This window comes from Bos javanicus, chromosome 22, assembly GCF_032452875.1.
Source record: "Bos javanicus breed banteng chromosome 22, ARS-OSU_banteng_1.0, whole genome shotgun sequence".
Classification (NCBI taxonomy): domain Eukaryota; kingdom Metazoa; phylum Chordata; class Mammalia; order Artiodactyla; family Bovidae; genus Bos; species Bos javanicus.
The window spans coordinates 52659480-52685426 of NC_083889.1; the positions used below are offsets into that span (position 1 = coordinate 52659480).

The 25947-nt window shown below is 58.6% G+C and overlaps 1 protein-coding gene across 4 annotated transcripts; it reads right to left on the minus strand.

Annotated features, from left to right (window-relative positions):
- Window positions 1-246: 246 nt before the first annotated feature.
- On the minus strand, window positions 247-25678 carry PTH1R (parathyroid hormone 1 receptor). 4 transcript variants are annotated; one of them, XM_061396987.1, is made up of 17 exons: window positions 25557-25678; window positions 23057-23114; window positions 20605-20727; window positions 10110-10280; window positions 9824-9926; window positions 7851-7985; window positions 6146-6256; window positions 5918-6036; window positions 5639-5733; window positions 5273-5465; window positions 4676-4829; window positions 3088-3148; window positions 2683-2749; window positions 2298-2392; window positions 1535-1676; window positions 1390-1431; window positions 247-756 (listed from the first exon to the last, which is right to left on the minus strand). In XM_061396987.1, exons 3-17 carry the CDS (start codon window positions 20677-20679, stop codon window positions 379-381), a joined length of 1941 nt encoding a protein of 646 aa, XP_061252971.1. In that variant the 5' UTR covers window positions 20680-20727; window positions 23057-23114; window positions 25557-25678; the 3' UTR covers window positions 247-378. The 4 variants fall into 4 exon arrangements, with proteins under 4 accessions (XP_061252971.1, XP_061252974.1, XP_061252972.1 ...); XM_061396990.1 differs by lacking the exon at window positions 10110-10280; XM_061396988.1 differs by lacking the exons at window positions 23057-23114; window positions 25557-25678 and adding an exon at window positions 21749-21826.
- Window positions 25679-25947: the final 269 nt, after the last annotated feature.

Genomic DNA, 25947 nt, shown 5'->3' on the forward strand with positions numbered 1-25947 from the left:
CCCAAGGGGTCTACTGTCAGCACTGGGTGACAGAGACTGGGGGCCAGAGCTTCTCTAGGCTTAGACAGTGGCCTCTCCTGGGCCCTTTCTGCCCCCTGTGCCCTGATACCCCAGGGGCTGGCCCACGGTTCCCAGACCCCGCTCCTGAGATGAGACCAAGAACTCCCCCATGGCTCCCAGCCCCTCCCCTCCTGCAATGAGTCCCCAGTTCAGACCTCAGGAAGCCAGACACTGCTTCCTTTTCCCTTTTCTTGTTTTTTTTTTTTTTTTCTGTTTTGTCCTCCCAGCCCCAGCCCTGAGTGGGCAACTGTCCAACAACCCGTCTCTTGGTCCGCCTGTCCACGCTCACGTCCACAGGTCCAACCCTCAGGTCCCTGATCACATAACTGTCTCCCACTCCTCCTGCAGCAGGACAGGTGGCCTCTCTGGCGCACAGGCCTCCTCATCCAGCCCCGAGCAGGAGCCATTGAGGAATCCATCTTCCTTAGGAGCAGCCACGGCAGGTGGTGTGGCCTGGAGAGCCGGGGACCCTGACTTGGTGTGGCCGGGCAGCGGGGGGTGGCCATTGGTGGTGGCCGCGGGCAGCAGGCGGGGACTGAGGGGCAGGCCAAGTCCCGTGCGGGGCCCTACATTGGTCACGCTCGTGTGAGACACCATCGGACCGTAGCTGTAACTGCTGCTCCCGCTGCGTGCCTTGCGCTTGAAGTCCAGTGCCAGTGTCCAGCGGCTCCAGGATTTCTTGATCTCAGCCTGTACCTTGGTGGCAGTAGGAGGGCAAGCAGTCAGGTGTGCCCCAAGCCCTTCTGCCACATGTCCCCAACCCCAGCAGTGCCCGCATCCCTGCCCCTAACAACGCTCAGCACTATTACTGGAAAATTTCAAGGCCAAGAAAAATCCCGTCATTCTCAGAACATGGTGCCTGGCGGCAGGCAATTGACACACCCAGCATGTAGAAGGCTCAAATGACCCCAAGGGTGGCTGAGTGTTCAAACTGGATGACAGACAATTCAACCGTGGGGTTGAGAAAACGCTTGGCTATGCCCACACATCCTGAGCCTGAATCATCTGGAAAGACTTCTCTCTGCCTTCAGAACGTCCTCTGGGATGCTCTTGGAGAAACAAAGTGAAAACCAGGCAGGAGGATGAAGGGACAGGACTTGGGCAGCCCCTGGCACTCCTTTTTTTATTCTTTCTTTTTTTAATTTTTAGATTTTTGGGCACACCACACGCCTTAGTTCCCCAACCAGTGATCAAACCCAAGCTGCCTGCAGTGGAAGCGCAGAATCCTAACCACTGGACTGCCAGGGAGTTCCCCCCACCCCACCCCACCCCCGGCCCCTGGAACTCCTGCGGCCTCCCCGTCTTGCCCCAGTCTGGTCCACCGCTTACCTCGCCATTGCAGAAACAGTATATGATGGCAACAAAAAATCCCTGTGGAGAGAGGGTCGTGGGTCAGGGCCCAGAGAGGCATCTGGAGAGGGTGGAAGCAGCCTCCCCCACCCCACCCGTCCGTCCCACCCTCAAGGCTGCACACCTGGAAGGAGTTGAAGAGCATCTCGTAGTGCATCTGGACTTGCCAGAGCGTCCCTGAGACCTCGGTGTACGGCGTGGCCATGAAGACGATGTAGTGGACGCCAAAGAGCGGCATGAGCACCAGTGTGGATTTGAGCAGCTTCCTGGGCCAGTGGGGCAGGCGGGTCAGGGTGGAGTCACTTCAGCCTCAACAGGCACTGTGCACCTCAACCTGCCAGCCCCAAGCTCCAGAAGCCCCTAAAAGGCCCAGAGCTCTGGCAGTTCACCTAAGCCAGTGACACTTTGCTGTCTCAGCAAAGTGTGAATAGGGCCCCTTGATTCTGAGGTGCCCCAGAGTGGACCATAAGCTATGTCGTCCTGTCCCTGCACCTGCTGGTCACTCTGCTGGTGCTCCCCTCACTTATCCCATTGACCCTCCTCAGGTTTCAGCCAAACTTCCACCTTCTCAAGCTCACCCACTGCCCACCTGTCTCTCAGACTCCCTGGGACCAGCTCTCTGAGGAGAGGTCTGGGTTTGTCCTGCCCTCACAGACCCCAGCTTGAGTGCAGGGGCCTGGCACCAAGTGGCCCAGGCTGGCTTAGGGGGTGCCCCCAGAAGCCAGGCAAGATCCCATCATGGCCAGCAGGGCCAGCCAGGGAGACAGGAGCTGAGCCCTTCCTTCAGACAGGCTCATCCCTGGGGCCTCTGCCTGCTTTTGAACGTGCTGCTGGGCTCCAGTGACCCCTGGGCTCTGAGGCGTATAGGCACAGCGGACGTGGCTCACCGGTACTGCTGCCGCGTGTCACACCGGCCAGCATTGGTCTCTCGCAGCTTGGTGGCGAGAACCCGGACGATGTTGATGAAGAGGATGAAGTTGAGCTGTGGGAGTGAGGCAGGGCTGCATGGGTCTTGAGGCCGCAGCCCCAGCAGGGAGGGGCGAGGACTCTGGGACCCACGGCCCCGCCCAGGCTCTGCTCTGCCGAAGTATGTCTCCAGGTGGCTCCTGAGGTCCTTGGTTCCCCACGTGGACTGGGGTGGGGGTCAGCTGCCTCTCTAGCACTGTGGCTCTAACCTTGGGGTACAGAGGAGCCCCTATAGGTCCCCGTCAGGGGCTGATCACCGGGACCCAGGGTCCACACTCCCACCCGGCCCTGAGGTCCCCTGCTCACCACAATGGAGGCCAGGATGGGCACCTGGATGATCCACTTCTTGTTCCCAGAGCTGAGATCCCAGCACCTGAGAAGGCCAAGGCCGTCAGCCCCCCACACTCCCCACAAGGAGGCTCCAGGGCAAGTCGGTTCTGACATCAGCTGCACTCCCCCACCCCAGAGCACAGGACAGGGGAGTGGGGATGTGGTTGGGCCCGAGGCCACCCACAGAGCCCCTTCTGCAGTGGCCTCTGGTGACCCTGAGTGGGCACCCAGCTTGAAGCTGGGCTGAAAACTCCTGAAACTGGGGCCGCTCAGGGCCAGGGGCAAGGGGTGCCCCCTCATATGTTCTACAGAGAAAGAGGGTACCAGGGGTTTCTCTGGCCCGTGTCCCAGCCTCCTGCTCCCTTCTCCAGCTGGACCTACCCGGTGTTGGCCAGGGTAGCTCTCACACCGACCCACACAGCCACAAAGATGGCAGGCAGACCTGTGGGCAGAGCGGGACAGAGTGTGAGGGGCTCTAGCTGCTGCCCACTTCTGTGCCATTCCCCTCATCCCTGGTGACCCCGGCTTAGCCCCCCCCCACTGTCCCTGACCCCCCTCACCCTGGGCAAATGGGCTGCTTGGTGACAGCCCTGCTCTTACATGTGCTGCCCTGCGGTCCCCACAGCCTCCCCTCGGGGCTCCAGCCCCCAGGACCCAGCTCAGCCCTCTGCCCTCATCTTGGTTCTGTATCTTATACCACACACATGCACTCCTGTTGGGCACTTGGTGAAATAAGGGATCACTAATTTATTCACACCTAGTCTATTCTGCCCTCCCCTCCTCTAAAGGGTGCTGTTCTGGGCTGGGGGCTCCCTGTGGAGGGGAGCTTACAATCAGGGGTCTTCTGTTCCAGCATATCCCCTGCTTTGAAAAGTCCCCATGGATGAGGATGGATAGTGTGAGGGTTGTTGATCCAGGAGCTACAGAGGAATCTCAGTGTGCCTAGGCCCGAGCCAGTTCAGATGGTACGTGGTACTTCTGAGTGAGTTTTGCTCTCGGAAGGAGCCCCATTCCCCACTCTCCACCCCCTCCCACTTCATCCTAGGTCAGGTGTACCCTTGGGAGGGGCAGGGCATGACCTGGGTTTGTGCAAGGAAAAGAGCTGTGATGTCCCTGTGCCACAAAGTTCTGTCTGTTCCCTTATCTGTGTGTGGATACCCTCTACCCCAGAGCCTGCATCAGCCTGCAATTCTGGGGCTTGCCATGGGTGAGGTCAAGGTCAGAGTGTCCACCAAGGAGCAGGGAGGCTAGGATTATCGATCTGAGGGCCTTGAGGTGCTGAACGCAGGGAGGGCTCCACCCACCCAGCCTGCCCCTCTGCAGTCTGGCCAGTTGCCCCGGAGCCCGGCCAAGCTCTGGAGCTGCCAACAATAATGGACAATTATCGGTAACTCAATCCCGGAGCCCATCGGGGAGGAGGGCAGAGCCCCAGCAACCCATTCTGCAGAGGGGCTGTCGAAGCCCAGAGGATGCTATAGAGCCAGGGCCTCCAGTTCTGGGCCACAGACCCTGTGCACGGGGGTGGCAGAGGCCTGCATAGCTCCACACAGTGTGGGGAGTGGTGGAGAAACGGGACTCAGGGTGGAGGGAGGTGTTCCGGATCCCAGCTCCAGTACTGGTGATACAGTGACAAGCATAGCCGCCTTCCAACTCCGCCCCATGCTGACCTCTGACCCAAGGTCCGCTCTGATCCTGAGTGGAGTCTTGACCTGAGAATTGCCTGCCCTTCCCTCTACTGGCCTGAGCCTCAACTCCAGGTGAACCTGCCTCCAGGAGAGCCCCAACTTCAGGCTGAGCCAACCCCAAGTGAACCTCTGGCCAAGCCCTGCTCCCTGAGCCTGGGGGGTCAGCCTGGGGGACATCTCCCGCCCCACATCCAGCACAGGATGTGCCGTGTGGGTGCCTTCCCCGCAGTGGCACTCTCTGACCCTACTGTCCGTGGTCCCACCCCGCCCGCGTGCCGGCGTACCCCAGCCGAAGACTGTGAAGCCCCAGAGGTACTTCTTCTCTGAGAAGAAGGCCATGAAGATGAGGCTGTGCAGATACAGCCCCTCCACCAGAATCCAGTAGTAGTTGGTGGCCAGGAAGTAAAGGAAGAAGGTCACAGCCACCCGGCAGCCCACCTAGGAGACCAGCTGGTGTTAGCCAGAGCGCAGGGCCTGCATCTGGGGAGGGCTAGGAGGGACTGAGGGCAGGCAATGGTAGGGGATGCCCGTAAGATTGGTAAGATCAGACAAGCTACTCTAAGGGCAGGGGCTGAGGAGTGTGTGCTGAAAAGATAGGAGGACACTCAGAGCAGTGGTGGGGACGCAGGGATCATGGAGAAGAGGTGGGGTGGTTGGGGGCCTGGGCTGAGGCAGGAGAGTTGATGAAAGTGCACGCCGGGCGGGGAGGGTATTCACAAAGCCCTAGGCAACAGGGGTTGGAGGGGTGCAAAGGGTGGGTGTGAGCGGCCCGAAGCGCGTGCGTGGTCGCAGGAGACGGGTGAGGGTAAGGGTGCGTGGGGCTCCCGCGAAGCGGGCGGTGGCGAGGGGCCCAGGGCGGGCCGCCGGAGCGGGGCACTCACGTAGCCGGCGGCGGCGGCGGGCGGCGGCGGTGCCTGGGCGATGGCGCGCAGCTCTTCCTCCGTGAGGCGCTCAGCCTCGTCGAGGGCGGTGCCCGAGTAGAGAACCGCGTCCTTGACGAAGATGCTCACGGCGCGAAGCATGAAGGACAGGAACAGATGCATGTGGATGTAATTGCGTGTGCAATGCAGCCTCCTGCAGGGCGCGCGACAGCACGGTGGGTGGGGGGCACGGGGGCGCGTGCTGGGCGGGCAGGGGGTACAGGGATGGGTAGGGAGGCCCAATTCTTCGGCCCCACCCAACCATGCCCTTGGCCCCGCCCACGTCCCCTCCCCAAGGACCCGCGTCCCATTCCTCGCCCCGCCCACCTAAAGTAGGCCAGGATGAGGACCGCCACGGTGAGAGATGCCAGCGAGACGGAGTAGCCCACGGTGTAGATCATGCCCAGGCGGTCAAACACCTCCTGCGCAGGTGGGGAGTTACCGTCAGAGCCCTGGGACTCGGGTGAGCACCAGGTTAAGGGTCGGAGAGAGCAGGTACGTTTGCTGGAGGAGTCAGGACTAGGTCAGAGGTCATCGGGGGGTGGTGGTGGTGGGGTAGCCTGATCCTGGTCAGGTGAGGGCGGGGGAGGGGGGGAAGACTCGCACCCGTTCGCGCGTCTCATTGGTCAGGAACTTGACGCACTCGCTGTAGTTGGCCCACGTGCGGTTGTGCCCAGGCACCAGCTCCCAGCTGCCATTGCGGTCACAGCGGCGGTAGGCATGGCCTGCAGGTCCGCAGGGGGGTCAGGGCAGTCAGGTCTGGAACCCCTGAACCCCTAAGCTTCAAGTCCTGACGGTGCCCGGGGTCCCCCACCCTACTCCAGCCTGCCTTACCTTTGTGATTGAAGTCATAAATGTAGTCGGGACAGGGCATGGCCACCACCTCCCCTGGAGCCCCCAGCGGCCAGCACAGGATGTGGTCCCACTCCGGCAGGCAGGGGCGCCCTGTGCCCACAGAGACAGACAGAAAAAGGTGGAGGACACCTGTCTAGATCCAGTTAGTGACCCAGAGGAATACACACACCTGTGGTCGCTGGCTCCTGCAGGGTGCACCCTAAGACTGGAGAACTCAGGCTTGGAGCATTCCGGAGAGAATGTATTGAGCCCTTACTCCCGACTGTGCCCTGCACGCCCTGGCCTCGTAGAATTCACTACAGCCCCTCCTTGTGGGTGTTGGCAATGGCCCCATTTTCTAGATTGGCTAGCAGAGGCCAAGACAGGCGAGTGATTTGCCAAGGTCATACAGCCCAGGGCTCTGCCCTCCTCAAGTTCTCAGCCCTGGCCAGGCCTCCCTCTTTTCTGTTCTTGGTCCCACCTTCCAGGTGTCCCTGGAGAAGGGCAAGTTCCCCGAGTAACTCTCCTTCAGCTGAGAATGCTTCCAGCATGATCCATGCCCAAGGACCATGGACTAGAGGCAGGAACTCTCGTTTCCAGTGCCAGCTGGACTCCTGAAGAGCTGCCCACCTCATGCAGGTGTCCACCTTCTTTGCACTTCAGTTCCCTCACTGGGGAATCAGGATTGATATGCACTTCCACCACTACCCAAGACCCGCCCCGAGCACCTGCTCTCAGACTTTGGTGACCACTCCTGGAGGGACACATAATCCCCCAAATCTATAAGTGCTAATTGTGGGATTCAAGGCAGGGCAACACATCCCACTTTGGGGCTCCAGCCTCACAGCAGAGATGCTAAGTGACCTTGGAAAGACTCCAGCCTCTGAATTTTCCACTTCCCACCCCCAGCTCCCTTCTCTCTCTCCGCAGGGCTCCAACCACAGGACTCTCCAGCCACCCTGGAAGGTTGCCTTGATGGCTAGACCCACCCTGGCTTGGTGAAAGGCTCTCTGTCCTGGGCACCATATTCCCAGCCCCGCCTGGCCAGGCCTACAATTCCCTCTGATCCCCGGGGAGCCACAGGGTGACCACAGCCTCCCAGATGTGGCCCATCTGGAATCTGCTGCCCACCCAGCCGGTTCAAACCGGCCCTGTGGCTGCAGCCTGGGTTCCACGTTTGTCTCTCCTTACCTCCCCCAGGGACAATGCAGGCCACATGTCCCTCCCTCTCTTCTCTTCTGCCCTCCTCCTCCCCCTGTCTGGCCCTACCCCATTCACAGCCACCTTCCTGTCCTGCCCCCCCTCTCCTTACCACCCCATGTGTCTTGATGCACCTCCTCCGACATACTGAGTCCCGTCCCGGTGCCTCTTGGTCCCCTCTGTCCCCCCTGCCTCTCTTTATTTCTGTGTCTATGTCTCCATGTCTCTCCCAGGCCCCTAGCTCCTCTCTTTCCCAGATTCTCTGTCATCTCTCTCCATGGGAGGGGCCATAACCCAGAGTCTACCCCTGAGGTGTGTGGGTCAAGTTCTCTGCCCACCTCTCGGTCCAAGCCCATCCAGCTTGCCTGCCCACTCCGCTCCATCTCCTCCCAGCACCTCCCTTCCACCAAGAGCCAAGGAGTGTGATGTCACATGGAGGCAGCAGAGCCATGGGGCAGGCGGGTCCGAGTTGGTCTCAGATGGTTGCATGGAAGCACAGACGTACCTCGGGGCCTGCTGCCAGTGGGCACCTCCTTGTCCTCCTCGGACTCAGGGTGGAGCTTCCCAGATGGCTTCTCTTTCTTGGGCTTCCCTGATGTGGACGCGGATGCCCATCCTTTGTCTGATTCCATTATGTCGGCTAGATAAATCAGGGCAGTTATGGCTGTCAACAGTGCCGCTACTACAGGAGACCCAGGGTCCCCTCCTGCCTCGGACGCCCCCTCCACACAGTGAGGGTCGTCCCCTGCCCTGCTGACACCCAGCCTGACGACAGGTAGAGACATGCTTTACAAACAGCAAAGTGCTTGCCAGGTACAGAAGTAATCAGCAGGCATGTAGACTGTCAACAAGGGGTTCAAAGGGGAGCGAACACCATTCAGGTGTGGGATCAACTAGTAGTTTGAGCAGTAAACGCAGGCAGAAGTGTCTGATTCAGCAGTTGTAGCCAAAGCCCACCAGGGGGCGTATGGCAAAAGCAGACCGCGGTGGTTATGTCAGCAGAGAGGTGAGAGAGTAAAAATGAAGTCTGGCCAGAACGTCTCTGTAGGTCTAGAAGCTGGTGGTGTGAAACACAAGGGTAAGAGTGTGCAGTTGTCAGGAGAGGGCCGATGAGCCCACCCACCCCATCCCCTGCCCTGGGATACCCGAATAAGGGGTTCACAGCTTCCACAAGGGACCCTGGAGCCTCTCCATCTCAGATGGGACCTGGCCTTTCCCTCTGTTAGAAGTCTGAGGTCTCTCTTCCTCGCTGAAAAGTCTTCCTCCTTATCTGACCTTCAGCTGCAGCCTCCTGGCCTTCCCATGTTGGGTTTTGTGGCAACAGTGGGATGCTAATTGCAGACACCCTGGGCTGAGACAGAACGGCTGTGCCCATTTTCCCACCTGAACCTGAGGGCATCAGTAGGGCAGGGGCAGCAAGACGTGATGGAGTGAGAAGGGAAGGCCTCCATGGTTGAACAGAGACAGCAGAGGGAGGTGCCTCCAGGCTTCCACAACCAGAAAGAGGGCTGGGTTCAGACACCCCCAGCCCCTGATGTGACTGGGGCAGGGGACCAGGGACCTGCTGGTGGGGCCAGTGTGGGCAGGGCTCTGACAGCAGAGACCATGTGAGTCCCTGTGAGTGGAAGCAGGGGCTGTGGGCTCCAGGGGATGTCACTGTGAGCTTGCGTCCGGGGTGTACGTCACCACCTTCTCCCAGGGGCTGAGGGCCAGTGCAGGGAGGCCAGTGCCCGCCAGTCAGGTGGGGTCTGGGTCTCTTCCAGGCCGAGGGGATTAATGAAATAGAAGTCAGAGGCTGTGCTGGTTACTCATGAAGCCCCGTTTCCGCTTCCAGGAAATGGACTCAAGGAAGAGACCAGCTTGAGACTGGGGTGGGAGCTGTGAGGTCAGGTGACTGCCCCTCCCAGCTTGACCATGGCTGGGGTTCCCTGGAGATGCCGTGTTGGTAGGAGGGAGCATTCCTACCCCTTCAGGAGACCTCTACTGGACAGTGACCATGACTGACATGGATACCCATCCATATTCCTCTATTCTCCTTCCCTTCCAGCCCCATTCTCCTGAGCCTGGACACCCTGCCTTGCTCTGTGCCCAGGGGTCCTCTTTCAAAGACGTATTCACGCTTCTGGACTGGCACTGGGTACTGCTTCCTCCTCTAAGAGTCAGTCCTGGCCCACTCCGGCGCTCCTGCTCCTGACGGGCCTCACCACATCTACCCATAAGAGATGATTCAGACTGTAGCTACCTTCATGCCCTACTATCCCAGCCCTGGGAGGGGAGGCTCAGGGCGTCTCGGAACCTGCTGACTTTCAACTCACCTGACTCACCCCACTTTTGGTCTTCACTGTGGCCTGGCCCCCTTGACCTGGGCCCGCCCTCCCTTGGTGCCACCCGCCTTTGCCTCCTGGGCTCCCACCTTCCTCTGGCCCCTCTGTGTCTCCTGCCCTTACCCCCCAGACCCTCCTCCGGCCCCGCCCCCACCTGGCTTCTGCAGGACTTCTTTGAGCCGCTTCTCACATTGGGCCTGGGCACGGTGCAGCAGGAAGATCTGCTCCTCTTTGGTCATGACGTCATCTGCATCCACCTACCGAGCGGAAGGTCAGATTGCAGGCAGCACTTCCCCGAAGAGTGCTGGACGCCACAACCATTGCAGCCTCCTTGAGGGACACCCCCCCACACACACACACAAGAATGTGGGAAATCCGCCTTATGTAGCTCCATTTTACAGACAGGCAGCCTTGGCTTCAAGGGGAACGGCCTGATCTACCAGAGGGAAAAAAGGGGAAGGAAGAGGGGCTGTCCCCCACTTGTCCGATAGTAACCCCATAGAAGGCAGCTTCTGATAGTCGCTGTCCAGTCTGTTCCCCAAGGGTGCGTGGGAAAGGGATGGAATGTCCCAGGATGGATGCTCACCGGATCTTGCTGTCTGTTGGGGGCCCTGGGTAGGGAGGGGGTGGGTAAGCGGTGGCGAACTCTGGGGAGACAAACGGGGGGCCTGGATTCCTGCAAGTCCTAGTGCCCGTGGGACCTTAGGAGTCACCGATTTCCATCCTGGCCCTCTCCCCAGTCAGTGCTTTCCCCGTGAATGGCGAGTGCCTCGGCCCCTCCCACCCTTGAGGTCCCAGGAGGGAGGGGATGGAGAAACTGCTGGCAAGTGGTCTGGGTTGGGCGGGGCACTCGCGTGCAGGCTGTGGGTGGGAGTCACCCACATCCATCACTTATCTGGAAGCTTTCCTCCATCCCTGTAGACCCTGTGTTCTGATGATGTGGACAGACCTTGGTTCCTGCTCTCTCCTCTGCCCGGGATGTCCTTCCTTCCTTTCCTTCCAACACTGCACACCCTGGGTACTGGCTGCCACCCGCTAGGTTCACTGGCAGTATTTTAAGGACGGAAACAGGAACATCATGGTAGGGGGGAGTGGGGGCGGGACTCACTCTGAGCCTCTGTTTCCCTGACTTGGGGTTGGGAGTCAGAGGTTAAAGGCAGCATCCTGCCCCGGGAACAACTCAGTGTGCCCCGCCACTGCCATGAGGGACCACAAGAGGTTAATACATCCCCTTAGGCCCCACCTTCTCCTTCCAAGACAGGGCCGCGTCCCTGCCAGAGCCCCAGAACTAGGAGACGTGTCCCATGAGACTACTCAGACCCAGAGCTGGGCTGTGACTCCTCAGACTCCACAGGGCAGAGCCGGGTTCTCTTAGACCTTCAGCGGGCGGAGCTGCATCCATTCAGACATCCCCCGGGAGGACCGGGTCCCTCCAGTCTGCGCGGAGCTTTGCAGGGCGGGAGAGCCCAGAGGAGGAGGAGGAGGGAGGCGGCGGCCCGGGAAGGGGCGGGTACCCACGCTAGGGGGCGGGCCGGCCGGCCGGGCGGGTCAGGGAGCCCGCTGCAGGGAGAAGTTAATTGACCGAGTCTCTTGGTGGCAGCAGCAAGGGCTTCTAGAGCCAAGGAGTCTCCAATTGGCTCGGTCGGACGTGGGTTCTGCTGGTTTCACTTAGCGGAGGCGCGTGCGCGTCTTCGCGCGTGCGCGTGCGTGGCTGCACATCCCGAGTGGCCGCGCACACGCCGTCTGGCGATGTGTGCACTTGTGTGTGCCCCCGTCTCTGTGCATTCTCACGTGGGGATCTCCAGCGTGCACGTTTGGGACGTAAGCCTGAGGTGTCTGTGAGGGTGTTTCTGGGCAAAGGTCCGCCTGTGCGTGTCTGCGAGTGTTTGATAACGGTTGCTTATTAGCCTGCATGTTTGCAGGTATCCGTGCTTTTTGCGCCCGTATCACTGGCATCTGCATTGCACCCTGAGATCTCAGCTGGACCCAGTGCCCAGGAAGGGCTGGAGAGATTCTCACGTGTTTGCTGCTGGCCCCTACAGCTTCTCTCATTTCCCCCACCTCCAGCTATGACTGAGCAGACTAGGGCAGAAGTGGCCCTGAGAACTGGGGTTTGAGGGAGGCAACTCCGGTCTGCCCTAATTCGGGGAGCTCCCAAACTAACCTGAGGTTCTCTCTGTGCCTCTGGCATTGGGCACCCAGGCTGCAGAGGGGTCTGAGCCCACCCCCACTACAGCACCCTTTCACCACCATTTCCATTATTCCAACTGGCACTCTGTCAGCTAGCACCATCATCACCTTGACCACCAACACCAACACAACCACCCCCATCACCAGCAGCAGCACTAACCACTATTAACACTGGCAAAGCCACGATCAGCACCGTGACAACTGGCCGCACATCATGACCACCACCACCACCAGTGCCTTTTCCAGCAGCACAAGGACCCCCACGACCGTCACCACCCTCACCAGCACCATAGCCACCAAAGGCAACATGAGCACCATCCTTGCCACCAGCCCCATAGCCACTGTCAGTACCATCTTTCCGGTATCTTAGTCTTACTCCCTCAGCCCCCCTCCCCACCACCCCTTCTCCTTCTGTCCACCTTTATCTCTTTCAAGACGAACAGATACTCACCATACTTGTTTTTTTTTTTCTCCCAGCTGACAGAAACCTCCCAAGTAGCTGACAGACTTCCACCAGTCCCCAAAGCCTGGCACACCGGCTCTCTCCACAGACAGACTAGCCCACTGATGTGACTGAATGTCACAGCTGGTGCCCTGGACTAAAGGCAGGCAGGCAGTCGTGGGTTGAAAACTGCCCATTTGGCAGACTGACAGACAGACAGGTGTGCAGCTGGGCGAGGACCAGGAACTCACTCCTTACCCTCTCACAGGCCCAATGCATCTGCTCAGCCTCTAACTACTGCACTCTCTCTGTGGCCAAGAGGAGGCACATTCTCTGCCCTGAACTCTCATTTCCCGGTGGGTCTGGGAATGCCCAGGAAGGGGGAGGGTATGTGCTTCAGGCATCAAATAGCCCCCAGATTCCTTCACCCACAGGGTCAGGGGCATCATCTCTGGCCTCCCTAAACTGTATGACCCATTTGCCTGTCACCCAATCACAACAGAACTGCCACTGCAGCAAGAAGAATTCACGTCAGTCAAGAAAGCACTTGCAGGACTTCCCGGGTGGTCCAGTGGCTAAGACTCTGCTCCCAATGCAGAGGATCTGGGTTCGACCCCCGGTTGGGGAACTAGATCCCACAGGGCACAACTAAAAGATCCTGCATGCCACTACTAAGACCTCGTGCAGCCAAATATATATATATATATATATAAGCGCGCGCGCGCGCACACACACACATATAAGCACTTCCCCAAGGAATGGAGGGCAGCCCTACATCAAGTGCACCCCCACTTGCTTTAGAGCACAGCACCCCTACCTGGGATGCCATCACGTCTCCCTGCACCTGCACCCTCTCATCTAAGGAGATTCTGCCACCAGCACTGGAGCGTGAATCCCGCATCCACCACCAACTGGCTTTGTATCTTTGGTACAGTTGTTTAACCCGTGTGCCTTAGCTTTCCACCTGTAAAATCAGGACAATAAGAGGGCTGTTTCGGGGACTTCCCTGGTGGTCCAATGGTTAAGACACTGCACTTCCACTGCAGGGGCCATGGGTTCGATCCCTGGTTGGGGGACTAAGATTCCACATGCTGTGCAGCACTGCCAAGGATAAAAATAAATAAATAACAGGGTTGCTGTGAGAGTTAAACAAGGCACTGCAGGAAAAGCTCGGAGGTGGAGCTCCGAGCTCCACCTTCACGGAGCTTCATGGAGGTGGAGCCCATGGAAAGCTGTTGGCTACCATTGCTACCAGGTCAGCAGCACCACCAAGTCATGGCTTTCCAAGTCTGCTTATGGACCCCTGTGCTGCGGGACACCGTGGGTGCCCCCAGGCTGGGGACCTAGAGAGATAGGGGAGATTGAGTAGATGACTGAGTCCACGGGGCCACAGTGAGGGGCACGGGCCGGGGATGGGGTTCCAGGGAGGATTGGGAGGCGGGGAGTACAGGACAGCCTGCAGGGTGAGGTGTGCCTAGCAAGCTTTGGGGGTGAAAGGCATTCCAACAACTCCAGATGTGGATTTCTAGATCCACCCTGGACTCACACTAAGATTCCAGGTCACTGCCAGACCCCCCACACTCGGGCTTAAGGGGCAGGAGGGCCCCTTCCTCTGCTTCTGCTCTGAGTGAGGAGGTTGTATCTCCTGGGACAGATTCAGAAAATGCTGATAGCTCTGATTCTCCTCCTGGCCTGGCCACTCCATCCGCTGCGCCCTCCTCAACCAGCCCCTTTCCCCCTGCAGAGTTCAGGTCTCCTTGGCCTGGCTCCTGGTAAGGAGGACTCAGACTTACATCATTTCAGATCCAGAGAGTCTGTGCATCTTGGGTCTCATTGGTGAGGACTGAGGGGCCGGAGGCTGCGTCATGGCCAAGGGGGCAGTTAATTCATACGTACCACTCATAGGGTCACTGAGCCCTGGGGACAGGTGTCCCGAATCCCCCTTCCTCCCACACCCCTCCTAGGGTCTTGGGTTAGGGCTGACTTCCCCTGACCTGACCACTGTAGAGCTTGGCTGCAGCACTCTCCCCACATTCCATGCTCCCACATGGAACCTTCCTGGGTGCACACATGTACATGATCTGCAGTTTGTGAATAGGCAGGGAGAGAGGTGGCCTGGGAGCCCAGAGTTGGTATCTCTGGGGCTCCAGGCAGGGTGCAGAGCGGGGCTGAAAGCCAGTATGTTATTTACAAACATAGAAGCTGCTGTCTCAGGGAGAGAGTAATGTGTGGTCAAGAAGCCCGGATGTGTTTCTCATTTCCTGAGTTCAGAAGCTCACAGGCAGAGAAAAGCCATCTGCTCAGTACCCCTCCTGCCGAGGGGTGGGGGCAAGCAGCTCCTTCTAACTCAGCTCCCGGGGTGCCCCCATGGAGGATGGTACTGGAGCTGGGAAGGCAGGGATGGTGGCAGTAGGGCTGGAGATGCAGACAGCGAGTGGGGCGATGTGGAGGCCGGTGATGGCAATGGAGGTGTGATGGTGCGGAGTGGTGGACAGCCAGCTCCATGCCACTGACCAAATGAGGGCTGCTCCTCTCGGTCCATCTCCTAACTGCCAAATTCCACACATTTGCTGTCTGTGATCCCAGACATGCCTACAATTCTCCTCCTTCGGGCAAAATGAAGGAGGAAATACAAGGGATCCTTCTTCAGCTGCTGACACCCCTGTCTCTGGGACAGAGGCTCCCCTACTGATGGTATCTGCCTCAGGATGACCTTTTGGGTCATCTTATCCATCCCTCTGCCTAGGGTCAGCTTGGTTCCCTGCAGGGGCAGGCAGCTGCTGGCTTCTTGATCACCTCCAGAGAAAGCAGATCTACCTGCTGTTCATCACTGGGTGTGGCCAGTGTCTCCCACCCCATGACAGCCCCTCTGCAGGCTGGCACCCACCACTGCCCCTGGAGCTTTAACCACCTCTCCTCCACCTTCCATCACATCTCCGTCTTACAAACGCCGCCACTGAGGCTGAGAGCACAGTTAGAAAGAAGAGGGCCAGGAACGGAGCCAAGGTCTGCTTGATACCAAAGCAGCAGCAACTCCAGAGGATGGGAAACAAAGGAGGAGGTGCCCTGCCACATGGATCCGCTAGAGTCAGCCTCAATACCAGTTTTCCTCAGAGCCTTTCTGGATTGTATCTTTCACTGTGTCAAGCAAAAGCCTCTTTGCAGAGCATCTAGAGCAGCTTCCAAAGAGGTAATTTGGGGATGCTGATAGATGTGGAGGTGATCAGATGGTGATGGTGTTTATTGGTGATGGCAGCTTCCGCTCAGCTCTGACTGGGCAGAGGACAGCTGCTCGCTCACACATTAGGAGGAAGGGGAGTTCGCACCTCCAGAAAAGCCACAAGGAGAAAACCTTGGCTAACAGGAGACCCCCTGGTGACCTCCTGGCCTTCCTGCACCTCTTCTCCAGGTTCCACTACTGGGACCTGTGCTGGCACCCCTCGATGTCTCCCATGCCAGCTGGCTGGGGATTGCTCCCTGCCCCTTGCTGCCCTTCGTCTGTCTGGCTGGCCGGAGCAGGCTGGGACGGGTTCCCTGCCGGGGACACTCCTGCCCCGCCACGCCACCGCTGACAAGTGCTGACTTTTCCTCCCCCTCGCCTGGCCTTCCTGAACAGGCTGCCTGTGTTCGGGGCTGGGAGGGGCTGGGGGGAGGCACTGTGACGCCTCTCATCCTGGCCAACGTGGAAGCCTTCAGGGCAGGCAGTGGGATGGAGCCTGGGGTGGCAGAGTTGGCTGCTAGGACCTGGTGGATCTTCACAAGCAGCCTCTACCTGGGCTGGGGGAGCGAGGCCCAAAAGGATGGTATGAACTAGCCTAACCCTAAGGTGGTCAGCAAGACAGAATCCTTCCAAGTCTTACCTCTGCACAAGGCAGGTTCCAGAGCTGGGGGTTCTGAAAGGTTTGGGGGTTTCTGATGTCTCTTAGAGTCTGAATAAAACTCTGCACCCTCTCCCAGTCGCACTGTATTTTGCAGACAATTTCTGGCGTCTGCAAATCCCCCACCCCACCCTTTCTTTTTCCTGGGGACTTTCTGAAAGAGCTGCCTTCCTGATGTGGTGGCCGGACCAGGGAGTGTCCCCAGAAGGCCCACAACAGGAATCTGGGGGAGGCCTCTTGACGCCTCATTAAAACATTCCGAAGAAAACCCAAATTCCCGGGAGGGTTCAGCCCCCTCCTCCTGCTCTGTCCACAGGCGCTCCCAGAGCTGCGGGTGGAGGGGTGGGGGTGTTTAAGGGCAGGTGATATAAAAAGCTTCAACAAATCAATACCAAAAAAAGACAAATAACCCATAGAAAGAGGGGTAATGGCTCTGAGCAAGCTCTTAGAAGATGGACCATAAACCAACGTACAAGTCCAGAGGCTCACTGGTCATTAGCGAATTAACATGACAAGAGACACCATTTTTCATGTCGTTCTCGTTAAAATGACAAGAGACACACGGCAAACGTGAGGAAAAGAATCTTCAGACTATCCCTTGGAACAGAGAGTGTGCGTTAGAGGCCTGCTGGTCACTCCTAGGGCCGAGTATAAACCCGCACGGGCATTTTAGAGGGCTATTTGGCCATGTCTCTTGAAGTAAAAAAAAATATGCATGTTCTCAGACCCAGCAATGATAGGATCTAGAAATATCCTACAGGGAAATGGTTGCACAAGGGCACAGGAGGGCATTTCAAGGGGCTTCCCTGCTGCCGTCTGAAATCTCTCTCTCTCTCTCACACACACACACACACACTTGAAAATTATGCAGAAACGATCTAAATGTACATTTCAAGGGACTGCTAATGAATCTCAGGCTTTGGAAATACTACGCAGCATTAAAAAAGACAGATTTATATTTACTGACATGAAGGTCTCCAAGATACACCTTTAAGTAGAAAAATGCATATGGCAGAGCCCTTATCTACCAACTGCCATCATTTACTAAAAAAAAAAAAAAAACAGAAAATGACAGACTAAAACTATCTCCTTTGTATGGACACCAAAGGGGCCTTTTTGGAGAAAAAGCTCTAGGAGAACATCTCCCACCCAGACTGTTTTAAAAAAAAGCTTTTTCTCTAGAACGGAGAATGGGGTTTGGGAGGAATCAAGGTTAACGTCTCTTTAATCTCTATTACTTGAATCTTCTAAAAGAAAACATATTCAAGTATAGTTCTGAAATTAAAATAAGAAAATAAAAGTAAAATAGCCAAAGGATTCTACTAGAAAGAAAGAAGAAAGAAAAGGAGGAAAAAGGAAACCAAAGGGAGATATAGGGGTCTCCTGCCAGCAGAAGCCCTCACCCCACTTTGGAGGAAGAAGCTCAGTGCAGGTGTGTGAAGACCTGAGTTGAAATCCAACCTGGGGCACAGACTCACTGTGTGACCCTCAGGGCCCTTTCCCATAAAATGGGTGGCTGAACAGATGGAATGAGAAAAGACTTGTGATGGTTTCTAGCTCAGAATCCGGGGATAGCCACTGTTCAATACATGTCAGTTCCTCCCCATCTATAAAAGTGAGCCCCTGTGGCTAGCTGACCTTGGAGCATGCTAGGAGCGCTTCCGTGGAGTCCCACTCACCGTGCCCTCTCCTGAGTCTGACCCTGAGATAGTATCTCTACACTCTAAGCCTGCCCCTCCCAACCCCACAATGCCGACCTTCGGCTGCTCCCACTGCAGTTTCTCCTTCACAATATGCATGCCGAGGGTGTCCTTAGGATGAGGCATCCCCGAGGACAAGACCACCCCTTTCCCCGCTCCCCCACTCAAAATCTGTTGGCCCATCTCTCCCTCCAAATGTCACCCCACCTGACCCTCAACCTTACAGCTACTCTTTTCTGGCACAGAAAAGATGGAAGGCACAAGAGGGACCAGCTGAGTCTGGCTACAGCCAGTGTCCTCCCACTGGGAGACCTCTTGGTCCTGCAACTGTGAGGTCCCTGGACTGGGGCCAGTTGGGTGGGCAGTATGTCGGTTTGGTGATGAGAATCTATCTGCTGAGGATGAAGCGATATCCACTGGGTGTAGGAGAGGATGTAGGCAGACTGAGTTTCTTGCTGGCTCCAGCTGAGCCCAGGGGGCCCACAGGCTGTTGGGGGAACCCTCAGGCCATATCCTCTACCCCCAGAGCCAGCGAAGGTTCAATGTACTCATGTCCCATGTGTCAGCCACAGATGTTCCAAAAAGGTCCCAGGGCAGACCCAGCCCTGGCATCCTTTCTCTTTCCCTACCCTCAGCCGTGGGCCAGGGCTAAGCCAGGCAAATACTTTGCATGTGCTTCAGCTTCCCTGGAAAACAGTGTGGGTCCCCATGGGTCCCTGATAGAGGCACAGAGCTTGACCATGGTGGACACGCAGCAAATAATGGTCGTTATTGGTTGTGTGAGCGTCAGTTAAAGGAGACAAAAACAACCCTTTCTCAGAGGGTTGTTGGAAAGACTGAACTAGCTAATATTGTAAAGTGCTTAGAACAGTGTTTGGTAAGTAGACAGCGGTAGAGAAGCATTTATTAAATAAAAACACGGAAAAAAAAACAGACCTGGATGCAAGTGTGATCACAAATACACAACACATACGTATGCACAACCATGCTCCTGCAAGTCACGTGCAGACCCACAGCCTCAGACACACGTGAACTCACACAAGGACTCGGACACTCGAAGTTGCACAGACCCAGGGAATACCACGCTCCGAGTCCCACTGTGCCCCTCCTGGAGACACAGATATACTCATAGGTCACCCACGCCCATGACCCCGTCTATTCCTCAACAGTCGCTTGCACACATGCATGTCCACAGACCACGCTGGCTGGCTCTGCACAGTGGCTATGCTCATGCACCTTGGAAGGGGCCCTGGGAAGGGTGACCCTGGCCCGAGGGGAGGCTGGGAAATAGCTCTGGACCCTGGCATTCACCAGGGTTTTGCAGCACACCTGCACAGGGTGCTGATCATCTCTGAACCTCGGTTTCCTCATCAACACATCCTTGTATGCAGCGATGTGTCTGGCTTTGGGGTGCCATGCTGTATGGGCATGGACAACAGTAAACGGGATGTGCTAAAGCCAACAGAGAAGAGGAGAGCTGCAGATCAGGGAATTCTTAGGCAGATGTTTCTTTCTTGGTGTCTTTTTACAGATAGGGAAACTGAGGTGGGGACCAGGATAACACAAGGTTACATAGGCTTTGGCAGAACTGGAAGAATCTAAGAGCTCCCGCCTTCCCACCTGGGGCTCCCTCTGGACAGGGAGCCGGGCAGGAGGGGGCCGTTTGCCTGTCTCTCCAGAAGGCAAATGCCCGCACCTGGGAGGTGAGGGGGAGCAACTGGGGCCTTGAAGTCAGACGCACAGGCGGACAGTCTCCTCAGCAACGGCGGGTCCCCCGAGACAGGGCTGCTGTGGAATCCGACTGACGCCCCAGGAAATGATCCCAGACCTGGCCCAGAATGAGGAGGGTACTCACGCTTCGTGCCTCCAGCCCTCAGCCCCTGCCAGTCTTCCCCTATTTTTCTTTGCTATTCTTGGTCTGTCTGCTCCTCTTGCCCTGGGGAGCTCTCACTCCCACCCTCTTTGTCTCTGTCTCTCTCTTCTCTCTGTCTAACCTCATCTCCTATTCTGTCGCTTCTTCTCCCCCTGGTCCCCTGTTGGCCTCTGCTCTCAGGAGGGTACAACGTGGGTCCCCTCACGCACCCGATCGAGTTTCTCTTGTGGGAGTGTTTTGTGAGGTCAATCTCCTTCAGGGGACCTCCATCCCTTCTCCATATACCACACACTATACCCGCCTCCCTGGGCAGACATCTTCCAATCTGGGTGAAGCTGGACATGAGTGCAAGCCTGCATGTGTGTGTGCAATGGTGCAAACTGGAGGGGGTCCCTGAACCCTACCCCCTGACGTCAGACCAACAGCCCTGTGTCCCAGATTGCAAACAAAACTTAGAGAAAACACAGGCCCCCAGAGCAAAGTCTGTGGGATCCGACCTCAGTCAGGGCCAAAGCCCAGTCTTCTGCTAGATCACACTGTCATCTTCAAGGGAGACACAGAGCAGAGATGCTCTTAGAAGCATTAGACAGGAGAACCCCAAACACAGATATCCAGACCTGGGACCCCAACCCCAGGCTTCAGAAATAAGGAAACCTTTATAGGCATCTGCAACCCAGAGTTCAGACATCCCAGAGACAGCAGGCACCCAGGATCCCGGGCTGGAGGAGACCCCCACCCAAAGTTCAGATTATTGGGGAGAACTCAAGCCTCTGAGCCCTGGACACACATCCCCCCTCCAGGGACCCCAGAGCAAGCCCGAAGCCTGTCCGGGAGTGTGAGCGGGTGACTTACCAGCGCGTATGCGGAGCTGAGCACTGGGCAGCAGAGCAAGAGCGCCAGGCCGGGCGCGATCCGGGCGGCCCCCATCGCCACCGCCTAGGGCCCCGTCCCTCGGGGCAGCCGCCGCCGCCGGCCCTGGTGGTGGTGGTGGTGGTGGGGTACAGAGCTGCGTCAGGCCGGGCTGCCCCGCCCACGCCACGGCCTAGGGGACCCCGGAGGCCCGGCGGCCCGAGGCCCCGGGGCCCGGCGCGGGGCCCATGCGCGGAGGGCTAGCGAGCGAGCGCAAAAGAGAGAGAGAGAGGGAGGGAAGAAGGGAGGCAGCCGGGGGCCGGGCGGGCGGCGGGCGGGCGCCGAGAGCTGCGGAGCTGCCCGTCTGCCTCCGAGCGGAGAAATCACATCCATATGGCCGGGCCCCCCGCCCCCGGCCCGCCCCCCGCCCCCCCACCCCCACCCCGCGCCGCCTTTTCTTTCTTTTTTTTTCTTTTGGGGAACTGGGAGCTGTGGCTTTGCCCCCACGCCCAGTGGGGGAGGGGTCGGGGGAGGGGTTGGGGTCGCGGTCTGCGGGGGGCGAACGGGACTGTTATTTTTAGCTCCGCGGCTAGCGCAAGTCGGGGGGCGGGGCGGGGCAGGGGGCGCGTTTTGCGCAGCTCGGGGCGTGCAGCTTGGATACTCAAGCCCAACTTTGCAACGACGCTGAGCCCTTCGAGGATCAGGCCGCCAGCTCCTCGCCCCTTCAACCCCATCCCGTCGGCGGCGGGCTCGGGCAACTCCCTCTCCATCCTCGGCCGGAGCCCCGCCTGCGCCCGCGCCGCTAGAGCGCGCCTGCGGCCGGGACGCTCGGTCTGTCTGCCTGTCTGTCAGTCCGTCTCTAGCTCCCCCGGCCTTGGCCTCCGTTCCTCCAGCAGCCCCGAGCTCCGTTTCGGTCACTCCCTCGCTCCTTCCTTCCCCTCCCCCTTTTCTCTCTACGAAAACATTTGCAAGTTTCCAAAAAAGCCACGGAGCCGAGCGGCGCGGGGCTGACGGCTCCACGGGGCTCAGAAGAGGCGCCGCCGACCCCGAGACAAACCAGCCCTCCCGCCCGCCCGGGTCGGGCCGGGAGTCACCCTCCCCACCTCCATCCTCCTCCCCTCGCTGCTGGCCCCCAACCCCGACTTACTCCGAGCGCGCCGCCGCGGCCCCCGCCTAGCCATGGGTGTCGGGGATCCCCCGACAGCCTCCCCAGGACAGCGCCCCGTCCACGGCCCCGGGGAGACTTCATGGAGCTCTTGGGATCCCCCCTGGCCGGCCTGGCCTCCAGCGCCCCCCGCCCGGCCGCTGCTCAGAGCCGCCGCCCGCCGCGCGAGTCCCTCGCCTCGGCGTCTGCCGCTCCCCCTCCCCCCGCGGCCCGGGCGCCTCTTCCCTCCCCCGCGCCCTCCCTGGGCCTCTCCGCCCCCCGCTCCCCTCTGCCGTCTCCAACGCGGGTGTGCGGAGCGGCGGAGAGGAGCCCGCGGCCCCTGCTCCTGGACGATTCTCTAGAGGCCGCGGCCAGGGGTCGCACAGCGGCGGGATGTGAGTGTGCAGGGGACGGGGCCGGGAGCTCTGACATCGGGGCCCGAGAACGTGGCGCGAGCCGCTGCCGCCGCTTCATTTTCCTCTCCGGGAAGGCACAGACGTTATTTATTTTTTTTCTGATCGTCCGGCCCGGGCCGGTGAATAGCGGCCCTCAGCCGCGCAAACAGGCTCTCTTCACGGGCGGTACCCCGCGGGCCCCCGGCTGCAGCGCTGTCTGTTCGCCCGCGGGACTCCCGCTCAGGCTGGACCGGGATCCCCGGGGAGGCTGCTCGGCCGCCAGCCCCTAAGCCTGGCTCCGCCGCTGCCGCCCTCCCGCCCGCCCCGCCCTCGCCTGGACCCCCAGCCTCAGGCAGCTCCCGAGTGGGTCGGTGTGCTGTGCCCTAGGCCCGCCCCCGTCCCTCCCCGCGTCTCTGGCCTCACACCCCTCTCCCTCCCTCCCCAGTCTCTCTCCCGGGTCCGGGTCTCTCCGAATCTCTACCCATCCGGACGCCGGCCGGGCCTCTGTAGCTCCGCCCCTGACTCCACCCCGGGCGGCTAGAGGCTGCAAGACCCTAGACTCAGCTGAGCCCCCCACCATGAGGTTCCGCCTCTCTCTTCCACCCTTTCACACCCGCAAAAGCTCTTGGCCGGCTCTGGCGCACTGGGGACCCTCGACTTGGGAAAAGGGCGGGAGGAGGCTTTGGGGGCGGGGGCCAGGCGGGGGCCGGGCTTATGTGCACCCGCCCCGCCCTGGAGAGGAGTGCTCAGAGGAGGGGGCCTTGGACCCCAAACCTACGACCTCGAAGTATACAGTGGGCAAGCTGAGTTTCAGGGAAGGCCGGGGGTGCCTGAAGCAGAGGGCTTTAGGCATCTTCAGGAGGAAGCTAATGTGACTGTCGGGACCCTAAGTGGCAACCCCAGCTCAACCACTTACCAGTTGTGTAATCCTGGACACGACGACTCTCCTGCTGTCTGAGCCTCAGTTTCTTCATCTGTAAAATGGGAAGCTGACCAGCTGATTCAAAGGGCACTTTTGACTTTACTGTTTTAGTGCCTTGGAGGGTGGGTATCTCTTGGGGTTTCCCAGAGACCGTGGACTCGAGGGCTCCCCAGGCTCACCCTGTGGAAATTGAGCTCCTCAGAGCCCTCAAACTGTCCCCATGTCTCAGGGTTGGCCCCTTTCTTCAAGATGAATGAGTGCACAAGCCCTAAGGCCACTGGAATCCAGTTGCTGCCAACTTTCCTGGCAACCCATCCCTGCTGCTGCTGCTGCTGCTAAGTCGCTTCAGTCGTGTCCAACTCTGTGCGACCAGGCTCCACCGTCCCTGGGATTCTCCAGCAAGAACACTGGAGTGGGTTGCCATTTCCTTCTCCAATGCATGAAAGTGAGAAGTGAAAGTGAAGTCACTCAGTCGAGTCCGACTCTTAGCGACCCCATGGACTGCAGCCTATGCCTGCTCAAATTCACCCATCTCCCAGACTGTACCCACAGCGGTCTCCTTCACGTTTCTATGGCCATACTCTCTTCCATGCCCACTACCCTCAAGTTTCTCACCCTGGTGTTTAAGGACTGTGCTGTCGGAGGCAGTGACCTCCAAAGGTGACTCTCTAGTTCACTAGACTCCTGGCCCTCTTTCTGTGTTCACTCCCCTGCATTTGCCTTTGTAGTTTCCTCTTCCAGGCTCATACTTCTTTGCCTGACATAAAGGACATCTCTGTCTCCTTGCGTCTCCATCTCTTCCGTTATTGGGGAGAGTGAAGCCGCTGTGGTTTGGGGGCTGCTCCCTATGATGAATGGGCTCTTCCGGAACAAGAAGAGAGAGGCTCAGGTGTCCAGAGCAGGCATCTCAAGAACACTCCAGAGAAGCTTTATGTCTCTGTTTCTAAGCAATTCGATTCCAAGTTTTATGATTGGATGACCCACAGCCCTTGATGATAGGAAAAGCACGTTCACGGAGGGACTGGAGGCACTAAGGGGTAGCGCTAGCGGCTGACGCAGGGGGTCCTTCTCAGATCTGACACCAGCAGCCTTGAGATTGAGAAACAAACAGTATTTCTGCTTGGGAGGACCAGGATGGGCTATGGATAGGGCTGCAGAGAAGGATCTAATGGGCTCTGGGCCCCGTAAGGGTGTTTCCTTTGCTATAACTCATGCGCCTCAGTCCAGACTTCTGCTGGACATTCCATCACTGTGGGTGGGGCCTCTGACCCCCCTGAATCAGCCCCAGGCCTCTGGTTAAAGTGCCACCATGGGGGTGGGGGGTGTCACACATTAACTGGTAGCACCCCAGTGCCTGGCAGAGCACAGCCCACCCTTTTTGACAGGCAAGCCCCAGGGCCCCAGGGTCAGTTTCTGGTCAGTTTCAGGTCAGTTTCAATGGTGTCTGGAAAGGCCTGGTTGGGGGTGGTAATTGGGAATAAGTCCGGATAGGGTCTCCCTTCTTTGACCCCCAGGCTGGGGCCTAGGAGGAGGGGCTAAGGCCGGCTGGAGCTCAGAACGGGAGCAGGGGCCGGACTCCGGTTCAGCAGCCCTGGGCTGACAGGCCTCTGCTGCCGTCACTGCCACCATGAGTAGGGCTCTGGCCAAGGTACACAGACCCTGGGGCCAGAGTGGGCACCAGACTCAAACGGGAAAAACAAAGGCTCTCTGAGACCTCTGCAGCCTGGCCTCACTCCCTCAGAAAACCCCTTGCCCTAGCCTGGAGGCTATCTGGGAGAATTAGCCCACAGACAGAAACACCCCCACCCCCATCTTTCTTCAACCCTAGCCCCAAAGTCAGCCTGAATCCCAACCTCTGACCTGACCCTAGAGTTAGCTTAACCCCCGTGCCTTACCCCTGCATGCTTATCCCAGTCTGATCTCTAACCCCTGATTGAACCCTGACCTCAAGCTGAGCCTCCACCAGGCCTCAATCCCAGACCTCTTTCCAGGTTCCTAGGCCCCTCTGGAAGCTGTTCAATGCAAGGGGCTGGCTGAGGAGGGGATGGCCAGGCCATAAGTGAGCCGAGGTGCCACTTTTACAGCCATTTCGGCTGCTCATAAACACCCCCCACCCGGATGAGTCACTGGAGGCTCCCAGGCAGCTGGTTGGGCAGCCCCCTCCCCTTGCAGCAGAAGGCCTGGCTTTCTCACTTCTCAGGGAGGCGAATGGCAGGAAGCTGGGACACAGGGGGATGGGCTGCCCCGTCCCAAGCAGAGAGCACTCCTGGGGCAGGGGCAGGGGCAGGCGGCTGTAGTTGTGGGATTTGTGTCCCTTTTGGTCACATGATCACAGCCCCCTGCTGCAGTAACACCAGATCCATAGGTGTCTCCTAGTAGGCATACCTTGTCTGCCCCGCGGGCACAGGGACACACGCACTAACCAAACGAGGTGTCCCGAGCCCCCCTCTTCCAGCTACACTCAAGTCCCAGGGCTCCCCTGGACCCCACTCACCTGGAACACATAAGACCGTCCAAGTAGGGCCTGGACCCACAGAGCAGATTCAAATTGGCCATGAGAAGGTCATGGATAGCCCTGAGTAGCTTCTGCGGTTCAGGCCTAAGCAAGGATGTTGCTGTTCGGGACAGGAAAAGGCCTGAGTCAGAGCTTTCACTTGAAAAAAAAAAAATTAATTATTTTTTTTTTTACCAAACTCTGCACTAGCCCAGGACTTTGTCCCAGACCCCTGGTCAAGGAACAGAGGCAGGTCCAAGCAAATCAGTGTTCAGGTGTCCTGGGATGGGCCTCTCTGCTACTGTCCCTGGGTTTGCCTGCCAGGTGCCCAGGCCAGTTCAGCTCTTCAGGTGTGTGTGTGTGCCTCAGTGGTCTCCTTGCCTTGCCAAGC